The following is a 12025-nucleotide window of genomic DNA, read 5'->3' on the forward strand; positions in this document are numbered from 1 at the left end:
TCCTTTAAGGCTTATTTGGTATAAGATCATTAAGGCTTAATAAGTGTTTAATACAAGTGAAGACTAGCATCTTTTGGTGGTTTAACTTTGCTTAGTGGATACTTGTAGAGAACCTCTAATTTGAGTCTTTTGCATCATTTCATCAACTTCCAATCTCTCATGATATTCAAATATTCAAAGGTTGTGGTTCTTTTCTTTTCTATTGTTGATTTAATCTAGGTATAAAATGGTTTTAATGTTATTCAAATTTTAATGTTTTTGTTGATAAACTCATAGTTAATTGTATTACTAGGTGTAAGACCCATATAGTATATGGGTTTAGTAAAAATAAAAGTTGAATATAAAGTTGTAAAAATACATATTTTTTAAAGAATTTCTTTTAGATTAACACAAAGAATATAATGAATAAAGTAAGCAATTCAATATATATTAATAAAAAAATATTGACATTTTAAAAAATGAAGTAATATATTGATTTAAGATTTAATTTTAAGAGATTTGAAAGAGAAAAAAGAAAAAACGAACATTTATTATGAAATTTAATAGAATGGTCAATGGTCTACTTTACATAACTAAAAAGTGGATTTTAAATTTAAGAAATTCAAAAACACAAGAAAATGACAAGTGAAAAAAAATTCAAAATATCCTAGAAAATGACATGTGTCAAACTCAATAAAATCATGACATTTTGCAAAAATAACTTTTATTCATTAGAGTAGAATTTCGAATAAAACCCAACAATTTGTATCAGAACCATTTTTGTAAGATTGGCTAGATTATTAGATTATTTGGTATAATATTTGTTTTAGAAAAACATGGATGGTTTTCTATTATAGGAAAATATCATCAATATTTTCTAAGACAACCTTTAAATATGTATGATTGTTATTTTTTTAGTACTAAAAGTTTACATGCATCCTTTTAGTCATAAAAGTTGTTTTACATATTTTTTATGTATGTATGTATGTATGTGTGTGTGTGTATATATATATATATATATGTGTGTGTGTGTGTGTGTATATATATGTGTGTGTGTGTGTGAGAGAGATGTGTATAAACTAGTCATAGACTATTTGTGATGTTATTTGTGTTGACTTGTTAAACTTGTTGTAATATATATTTATTCATATGGCATGCAATAATTAAATAGATAGTTTTTCATTTTGTTTTTGTTTTTGTAAGTAATCAATTAGTTAGAATAGTTTATTTTTATAAAAATGTAACAAGAATGAAGATGATGACCATTTTAAAAATCAAAACCCCATGCACTTAATTTTATTAAAATTTTATAAACTTTATAAAATTATTTTTCATGAACTTGCTACAAGGTGTTGAAAAAGCATGAAGACATCATAATATTTTTGATCCATTTATGTCTCCTAGGACTGGACCTGACATTTTTGTGATGACTCACAAAATATCATTAGTTTATTGTTATATGTTATATGTTTTGTGATGCTTATTTTTATGTTATATTATGCACGTGTATAAAATTAGATTTTAAAATGCTAGATAGTATTTTAAACATAAAATGACCACAAGGAGTTTGGTTTTAATGTGTAACATCCCAAAATATCAAGGTAAAAATTTCATTTTTGATACAATTAAAACACCAATTATATTTTACTTAAACATTTAAAAGTATAACATAGAAGAATAGTTATCAGAGTACAATCTTAAAATCACTAAGTTGTAGAAAACGTGGGTATATGCGTTGCGATTAAGTTGGACCCTTCCCTTTAGAGCCAGAAGTACCTGAAACCATAAACATCAACTGTAAGCACAAAGCTTAGTGAGTTCCCCAAAATACCACATACCATAAATAAGATACAATTCAGACATATCAAACATGCAATAGGAGGTGCTATGTGCCAACCATAGTCTTACCATCATACCACAATTCGTGTCATGGTCTTTCCCTCTCTCCTCTACTTTCCTTCTTGCTAGTTTGGGTGTGATTCCATTAGAGGCATTACACTTGTGGTGCTAAGCTTCCAAGAAGATCAAGATCAAGATCAAGGGAATTATCAATTGTTTACTATAACAATTGAAAGGTATGTAATTACTAAACCCTAGGTTGTAAATTTCGATTATAGCCTCTCTCCTCTAGGGTTCTTGTTATGCAATTCAAAGTTGTATGTTCAATAGATAAAACATAGATCCAAAGTAGGTTGCATGTGAACTTAGGAATTGTTTTTCTAGTTTATTTGTTTTACCTAAAAACCCATCAAATGATTGTTAGGATTCAAAACTTACATCAAAATTACCCAACACTAAAATTTACATCAAAGATAATATTGGTTACAAATATAACACCAAGGTTTCAATGGTAAAAATTGGTCTTTCAACTTTAAACTCATTTATTTTAGTTTATTTTATATGATTATAATGTTTTTTTTAATAAATCTAGTTGTGTTAATGTATCTAATAATGTAAATGCAATTCGTATTGTAATAATGGAATAATTAATTTTGGTTATGAATCTTTGACAATATAATGTATAAAATTATTGTAAAAAAAAGGATATATGTTAGAGTCTATAAAAAACTAATAAATATAAAAATTGTTTTTATAAAATTATAAAAGTTTGATAAAAAGGAATATATATATATATATATATATATATATATTAGTTGTGAAACCCGTATATTATACGGGTTAATTAAAACATAATGTTAAATAAGAGCGATTAAGTGAGAAGTTTATTTGAGTTTGAAATATGAAATAAGTGAAAGTTATGAAAAAAAAACATGCAAAAAATAAATTAATTAAAATTATGTGTTTAATTGTTAGACCCGTGTACTAAATGAGTTATTATAATAAAATGTTAAATACAATGGTTTAAAGTGTAAATTTATTTGAAATTGAAATTGAAATTTCAAATTTCAAATTTCAAATTAATAGTTATTATAGTAGGTTTAATTTTTGGAAACTAAATTAATGATATAGTGGAAATGAATAATGATGTAATTGACAAGTGGAAAATAAATATATTTCAAAATTATAACAAAATGACATGTGACAAATTAAACGAGAGAATGACAAGTGACAATAACATTTTCATTTATTAGGGTAGATATATATATATATATATATATATATATATATATATAATACTTTTTGTGTAAAATATAATGTAATAGGTTAAAAATTATTTAATGTTTATATATTTTACATTAATTTTATCAGTTTAATGTAATGTTAAAGGTTGGGACGATCTTAATACGGAGTGTTTAGTTTTATATCATCTAACTCTAAAAGAAGACAAAAATAACCGGTTGGAACTATAACGTTGAACATGATTGTGATTTATAAATAATGCAGAAAAATAGGTATTTTATTTCCTCTAAAAACCTGGTTATTTTGTAGTGTCCGTACTTATAACCGAGATGAAAGAAAACATGTTATAAACCAAGATCGTAATTATTCAAATATGCAATAAAAATAATACAACATTATGTTATAGTAATGTAGTTAGACTAAAACATGTGAAACTTGAGATTATTTGACATGATACACTTTAAAATTTAGATATATGTGATTTGTGAGGTATATAGTACATACGCATAGCAAATTATATTACTGGCCCACTGGGCCATGGCAATGAGTCCTATTCAAGTTTACAAAATATATTTACATTTTATAGTGGCATATTCAATATACTGTTGTATTTCATGAACATAGATACAGTTTTTGCTTTCCAACAACAAATACAAAACATTCAATATCATGTTCAGATCAAAACTACATTTAAATTATTTTCACAAGCTTTAAAAGATACAATTAAGTTTGTTTCATTTTATCTTCTTTTTCGTAATATATAAAAACACAATCCTCCCAAACATATAAAAAGGATTAATCCATCACTAACAACAATCAAAATCAATGCCCATCTCTTCAGTCCATTACTGCCTTTCTTCAAAACCTTCACCATGAAAGTACTCACTTTTTCATTATCACCAACCTCCTTCACACCCCTAACTTCTTCATATAAATAACACTCGTTATTCCCACTTGTAAACAATGCACCAACACATGTACAATCATCCATGCAAGAACCTGCACACGTCTCCCTCGTCATGTTAACCATCTTCTTGTTTTCATCTCTCAGGATGCTTATTGCGCTACGTATCTCTTGCATATCAACCCTTCTATTCCCACAAAAGTTACCCGAAAACCCCTCGATTTCCAACCTTGAACATTCCTTTGAAAGGGTACAAATGTCATTGGCTTTGCAAAGATTCGGTTGATCACATTTGTTTCTTAGGGATTGGAATGAAGCTTCGAATTTTGTTGTGGTGGTTGAGTAGTAGTAGAACCCTATGTTTCCAGTTGTGTTCTCAATGGCTAAAAACCTTAAACGTTGGAGTCTTTTTGAGGGGATTTGAGCGATCTTGTGGTTGTCATCGTTGAATAACTGTAACCCATTTAATGCCAAACGAATGAACGAGATTTTTTGGGGTTTTGTAGGGTTGAATTCCCAATATGAGTACTTGAAGTTGCCTGAGTTTAGGTAAAGTGCAAGTTTTTCACGATGAATTTCGAATGAATAAAATGAATTTGAATTCGTAGGGAAGGAAGTTAGCTTTGTTCCAACGTCTAATGTTTGTCCCCAAAGCATTACATCTGTGGGGAAATGAAAGCTTTGCCATTTGATCGTGTTAAATTCGTCCAAAAGAACAAGATTCCCGGTGTTTGATAATTGCAGCCTCTAAAACATGGAAAAAAAAACTTTGTAACTGAAATTGAAGCAATTTTTATTTCCAATGTTGTGAAAAATGAATATAGTTGGGGTTCTAGATATCAAGTGAGTGCATCAATGACTTGTATGGTACAAGTAAGCAATGCATGTATGAGACCATGTATTATACTCGAATTTCATATATGATGATTGTGGCATATGGTGTATTGTTATTCTAGATATGCATAGAAGAATAGTACTCTTCACGAACTACATTTATAACTTGAAACTCATTAATAACTTCTAGCATGCAAAAAGTATTTCTAAGATAGAAACTCGATTCATGCATTAGCGGCTTGTACGATATAAGTCACCAATGCATGTTTAAAAGTAACAAATTAACAAATTAACAAATATTCGTTATTTCATTTTATGGGTTTTTTAGTGGTGTATACCAAATGAATTTTACTTCTTCAGAGTTCAAGACAAAATAAGTTACCTACATTGAGAAGCTCAATGCATGCGTAGATTTAAAAGTAAGAATAGAGATGTGTGTATTAACGGTTCTAACAAAAACTTTCACGACACAAAAAAAATATACCATGAGACGTATGCCATATGCATTGGCGACTTGTACAATACAAGTCCCTAATGCATGTTCCATAATAAGCACTTAACAAATGAAACCATTTTTATGGGTCTTAATTAACAAAATACACCAGAATATACCAAAATTACCTCTATACCTTGCCCATAGGTTGCGGTTCGCCATCCTATCTCACCCTTTTGGCCTGTTAATTGTAGGTCACCATCCCTATTGAGAGTGAGCATACATTTCCCAGAGGTGAAAAACCGTGATAAATGAGATGAACTCCAAACCTTAATGTTCCCAAGAAAAAGTACGAACGAACAAACATACTTGTCTTCAGTTGCTTCAACAATAAGCCCTGCCTGAAAGTTAGGTGTAGGCTGACTGGTCTCGAGAATAAATGCTTTTTCGACAAGTCCTGTAATGTACAACATGGGTACATCAAGGGTAGTTTCCGAACCAAGATGAATGTTATTGGTGATACAATGGCCATAAAAATGAGATGAGAAATGAATGAGTAATGCAAGTAATGAAAGTAGGTTCATGAGAGAAAATATTCGGGGTGTAGTTTCACATAGTTATTGTGTTTAGTGTGCAAATGGTGATAAGTCAACCAATGGGAGCAAAGTGGATATGATTGTGTTGTATCCCACTCCATAAAAGGTGGCCTCATGTATTCTTTTACATTATAAATAGTATTTTAGTGACACTTATGGCTAATGGTGTTGGTTGGGCATGATACATTACCTTCAAAAGCGGAATTTTAGTATTAGTTATTGGTACATTAATTTCGGTCCACATAATCTTTTTATTATTGTTTTTTTTTTCTTATCATTACATTACTGAATCACGATACTTGCATATATTGTGTTCATAATTATCATTCTTAGCATCTAGAACTATTGACGTTTTAATGACTTTAATTTGACAAATCAGTTTATATAAATTTTATTTAAAAAATACTATTATCAAAAATCTTTTACAACCATCAACTAATTTCATCTAATCTTTTTTAGATGTTTAATAAAGTCTATTATATAATATTTTAGTTTTAGACACATCATATTCAAAAAAACATATCCAAAAATAATATTTAATAAAATAAATTCATTTTAATATGTGAAATTAAATAGAGTAATTGAGTAAATGCAATATTATTGATCGATCTTTCAAGAAACTTCTCATAGGAGATAGAGATACTTTACTTCATTTGTGTTATAATATCTACATGCATACACTATACAGAGGCAATATGTAATGAGCTAAACATATTTAATTTTGTTATACATTGTTGTAAATAGATGCAACATTTTTATGATAAAATTTATGTAATTTTAATAAGCGACATCGATTTTATACATTACTATGATGGTATATTGGCATAGAGAATGTGAGTGTCTTTATAGTTGGGGAAGAGTCATGATGGTGTTGTTGTCACCCCACTCACTAAAAGGTTGAGATCTCAATTCACTCAAATTAGTTGTCTTTTTAAGTAATAAGAATGTTTTATGCATAAAGGCCCCAAAGTTTTGCCACTTCATATTACTATTGTTTTAGAGTCTTATGAATGATCTTTTATACTAAATGTGTGAAAAGCATTATTTTGGATAATAATTTAAAATATTTAGAACTTATTTTAACAATTAAAAATCTCTAGGATCTATTTTGTAAGATGAAATAAATTCTTGAAAAAAGAATTAAACAACGTAAAAATGATTTATTAAAATATATTGTCATATTTAGTTAGTTCGAAGAAATAAATAAATTATTCAAATATTTTGTCTACTTTCTATAAATAAAAAGCTAAAGAAGATTATTTTGCGAGATAAAGAAAAAATGTTATCATATAATAATAAACTTAAATAAAATAAATGTATAGTATTAGCTAAATTACAACATTTCACTAAGGACACATGGTTAAATAAATTACAATATAATCATATTTCATTTCATTAAAAAATATATGTCATGTAATAGTTAATAACTATTTAACATTAAAAAACTGTTTACGAAAAAGAAATACCATGCAATTTTAGAATATAACTATAATAAAAAATAATTTTATTTATTTATGAAAATAAAAAATGTTTTTAATTAAAGTTTTAATATAGAACTATAATAAAAATAAATTTTAGTTAGTTATAAAAATAAAAAGTATTTTTGATTGAAGTTTTGATTTTTTTTAAAAGATTGGTATTATGAAAGATTATGTGAATAAAAAGTAATTTATTATTATAATATATCATTGCATTTCTTGAAGAAAAAAAAAACACCGCTCTTATGCAATGTGTTTGAGTTTTAAAAGGAAAGGAAGATAAAAAAAAATGTGTTTTTTTTAACTTTTTTTAGAAAGAAATGAAATGTAGCGTGTTATTAATTAAAAAAAAAAAAAAAAAAAAAAAAGAGAAATAAAGTTATAAACATTTTTTCTTTGGAAAATATCTTTCAAGATATAAGCCGGTCGGGAGGGATTCCCTCCGCTTTTCTTTCACCCCATTTTTTTTCCCTTCATTGACAATGTAAATAAGTTCACGAGGAATGTCCCATTACATTCTTTATAGACAAACAAACATATTGTTTAATTTTAATCATCTCTTTATTTACTACATACCATTACCAACCATTACCTAATGTGGTGGTAGGGGTTTTCATTGGATTATAAAGGCTTTTAGAGGTTTGTCGGTCATACTTACGCATGACAAAGTGAGAATACATGATGTTTACAAATGTTAAGGTCTTAAGGAGAAAGGAAATTGTAATATCCTTAACCTCTTCATCGCAATAAAAGACACTATATGATCTTTTTATATAAAAGAGTTATAATTTTCACATATACATCTAAATTTCAAATTAGAAAGCAACAAAGTCGATTGGTAATTATTTCTTAAAATATCATGTGACTAACTAATATGTAATGTGGTTTATTATACAAAAAAAAAGTAATTTATAAAACCAAAAATCTTAATAAATATAAATAAAATACGGAATTTGAAGACACAAATGAAGAGATTTGGGACTGACGGTCGAGCCAAACCCATGCACCAAGACCTTTACGTGCTTTGCTCATGCCTTATGTACTTCCTTGTAGATTGGGAGTTATGCCTTTTTGCATTTTGTTGTTTCCCTTGCACTTCCCATGCTTACACTTATTTTCAAAAGTGATTATATTGGAATCCTAATTGTAAATACTTATAATCATAAAATCTAGCAACTGTTGGGTCGAGCACATATATAACTATACAAGATTACAAGTAGTTTACTCTAAACATTTATCCCTTTGAAATCATCATTCGTGTTTTTTACTCCGTTTCGAATCAGAGTACTTATTCGAGTCACCAAAATCCAAATCACACTATAACCTTTTGGACTTATTACTTTGACTTCTTTGACGGTTTTACCTCAATTATATATAATGTCTAAAGGATAAAGGTTGCTCTTGAAATATCCATCTCAAATGTTCGTATGTAAACTGAGTTAAAGATCGACTCTTGAATTATGGATAAGTTGCTTTTGTGTGTTGGAAAATTGAGATGGTAATTGGTTGACTAGATGGGGGCCGATTTTCTTTATTTTGTTGTTATTGTTGAAAGCTTATTGTAGAAGGATTGTGATGTTAACGTTTTTTTTTAAAGATCTTATAGAAGATCTTAGTTCAAATCTTTGTATTTGTTTGTTAACCATTGTCACAAGTCATTGATAAAATTGGCTGTGCTTCGTAAATATCTATTTCTATGATGATTAATGAGAATATTTCACATTTGATATAAGTTATATTTTTTTTTTTGAAATATCTGTCAAATCAATCTTAATATTTTTCTTAACACAAAAGTTATGTTAATTTTACCTTTTTTTAACAACAAATGCATTATAAACTAGCAAGACTCTAGCACAAAAAAGAAATACACCAATTAAACCTTACGATAAGATTAAACTTCAATCTATTCTTTACCCAATTGAACAAAATGATTTGAATATCATTCGCCGTTTTGAAAGGGGAGCATCAAATGTAATATAATGATATTGATTTTCTTCAAATGTATTTTTATTAAAATAAGAACTTTAAATATTTAATTTATGACTTAGTTATTATTATAGTTAAACATTTAATTTATGTTAAATTTACGTTTTACATTCATATTAAGTTGTAAGTATAAACCACTTGGGTTGTGATGACTTGGTAAGACATGTGGAAGATATGATGGATAACCTATTGACCCATGTTCAAATCCTGGCATTACTCAGCCCTTGTGACCATGAAGGTTCGCCTGCAGTGACTCCAGGGCATGAGCTGCAGCGGAGGATTAGTCGGTGCGCGTAAGCTGACCCAGAAACCCTCGTTAGGGAAGTTCCCTTTCCAAAAAAAAAAAAAAAAAGTTGTAAGTATAATGATATTGATTTTTATCAAATGTATTTTTATTGATATAAGAACTTTAAATATTTAATCTACGAGTTAGTTATTACTTATTATTATATATTTATAATTATTATTATATACTTATAATATGATTGGTAAAATTGTGAGTGGGAGCTGATGTAAAGCCTTGGTGTGGAAATCGCAAGGATCCACTCTATAGTCTCTACTGGTGGGTGCTGACGCACTTTTGATGTGCGGATGACATAGGCGATTTTACAACCAAGAGTTACATAATCTTCACCTGTAGCCTAAACATATTGCAATAATTTTTGAGACAAATGGAGAGAGGAGAGTCTCTTTTGTTGGTCACATCAAGGTTGTCTCAATTTTATCATACTTTTATTTTTTCTTACCACACTACATGGTAACCAATGACATGCATTAATTATTTTATTTTTTTTATAACTTTTTTAAATAATTCAATTAAAACAAAAATCTTAAATTTTAGTATTAATTTAAATTAAAATGGAAACACACAAAAAAATACAACCGACTCTACATATAAATAAAAAACATTTATATTATTTTTATATTCAGAAAAACTCTTATATTATTATTAACGTTTCAAATACATATAAATAAAAAACATTTATATTATTTTTATATATATAAAAACTCTTATATTATTATTAACGTTTCAAATAAAAGTAAAATACCGATGAGAAATGACAAACTAAAAATATAATATGACATACACATTAAATTTTGTCGATCATATGTAAAAACATGTCGAACTGACATTTATTTCGATTAATTTTGCTTGATTGTGTTTTATGTATGAAACTATACATTTGATTTTCTCGCTTTCCTTAACTAATCATTTTTATAACAATTAACATCCTAGTCATATTAGAAAAAAAAATGCAACATCAGATTTTTAGCCGATGTTTTCTCTTAAAAACTCATATTTTTATTTTATTTGAATGGTAAACATTAACATAAGAGTTTTTTTTAAACATAAAGATATATAAAGGTTTTTTACATATATATGTACAATAGGTTGTGCTTATTTATATATATATATATATATATATATATATATATATATATATATATATATATCAATAAAAATACATAACATGAAACTAAAAACTTAAAATAAAATAAAAAACATACAATGAAAAAAAAAACCTAAAAACTTGAAAAAAAAACACACAACATGCATTTAAAAACGGGAAAAAAAATGTTATGTCTTTTCCTAATTTTGACTTTTACCGCCAAAGCCAATTCATATTCCTTCGAGTATAATGAGTTATGTTTTGCATTAATAGTTTCAAGTCATTAGTTTTTTTCGTAAGTTATTTTTTTTTTCTGCAAGTAAATCTAAAAATTTATTTAATCTTGCATTTAGACCCATGATCTCCGCACCCATTAGTTTTAAATCATTCGAATCTTTGGATTTATCCTTATCTTTGTGTTTCTCTTCGTCTCTTCCCATTGTATATGAAGGTGGTGTAATTTGAACAGTACTATCACCGTGTAAGTTGATTCCAAAACAAGAATATGGTGTAGTGTAGTTAAGTAGTTAGGTTCATATGTTTTTTTTTTTTTTTTTTACCATTTTGATCCATTGTCGACATGTTGTTCAGATGTGTTTACTACTTTCCATTTTTCGTTATCTTTCACAAAAATTCAATACTCAATAAATGTGAAAGGATTATTGTTTTCTTTTTGGTACACTTTTTAACCCAAAGTCAAGGTTATATCAAACTTGTCATTAGGGTTTTGTTTTCTAACCATTGTAGTGTGTTTGATGAGGTTCCAAGCTCAAAACCTTAATCTCATGTGTGAATTTGAGTTTGGCTCAAATCTAGCCCTAAACCCTAGAACTCAAATTGCGATCATGAGGTTGATACGATATGAATAAGATGGATTCTATGATCATATATGGATTTTTTTATTTTCCAATAAATCCATTTGGATGCATAACTTATTGAATGAGAGAATCTAAAGCGTGATAATTAGAATTAGGGATTTCATTGTTGGATTATGACCTTCTAAGGGTTTAAAGATCTATTATGAGTAAATGATGTTCAAGGATCATGATTGACACTTTGGTTATGATTTGGATCCAAAACAAGAATAATTACTTGAACTAAAAGTGATCCGAATGATTATTTATCCATAAGGGCTATTTTGGGAAACTATGGAATTAAATTGGTAATTCCATGGTTGTTTTAAGAGCATATAGTCCTTTAGAATGTATTTAAGCATCATATTATGCCCATGGTGACATTCATATGAATATCAAATGGTGTTGGATGAATCACTTTGGTCATTGATGAGCATGTGCTTCATGGTAGTTAGTAATAGAATATGAAATAGAGCATATACCCTTGGC

The 12025-nt window shown here is 27.7% G+C and overlaps 1 protein-coding gene across 3 annotated transcripts; it reads right to left on the minus strand.

The window, feature by feature from the left end:
* Positions 1–3730: 3730 nt before the first annotated feature.
* On the minus strand, positions 3731–5898 carry LOC145075570 (D-mannose binding lectin protein with Apple-like carbohydrate-binding domain-containing protein). Of its 3 annotated transcripts, none has more exons than XM_079021768.1 (3): positions 5601–5898; positions 5420–5495; positions 3731–4711 (listed from the first exon to the last, which is right to left on the minus strand). In XM_079021768.1, the coding sequence occupies exons 1-3, from the start codon at positions 5813–5815 to the stop codon at positions 3800–3802; spliced, it is 1203 nt and encodes a 400-aa protein (XP_078877894.1). In that variant the 5' UTR covers positions 5816–5898; the 3' UTR covers positions 3731–3799. The 3 variants fall into 3 exon arrangements, with proteins under 3 accessions (XP_078877894.1, XP_078877895.1, XP_078877893.1); XM_079021769.1 differs by having other exon boundaries at positions 5428–5495; positions 5601–5897; XM_079021767.1 differs by having other exon boundaries at positions 5420–5897.
* Positions 5899–12025: the final 6127 nt, after the last annotated feature.

Source organism: Lactuca serriola, chromosome 9 (genome assembly GCF_051521515.1).
Source record: "Lactuca serriola cultivar US96UC23 chromosome 9, Lser_US96UC23_V15, whole genome shotgun sequence".
Classification (NCBI taxonomy): domain Eukaryota; kingdom Viridiplantae; phylum Streptophyta; class Magnoliopsida; order Asterales; family Asteraceae; genus Lactuca; species Lactuca serriola.

Bases quoted from the DNA above. Each gene is read 5' to 3' on its own strand.
- LOC145075570 (XM_079021767.1), bottom strand. From the start codon at position 5,815: ATGAACCTACTTTCATTACTTGCATTACTCATTCATTTCTCATCTCAT. The intron at 4,712-5,419 runs GTAATTTTGGTA...TCCATGTTTTAG, and splicing joins CCTATGGGCAAGGTATAGAG to AGGCTGCAATTATCAAACAC.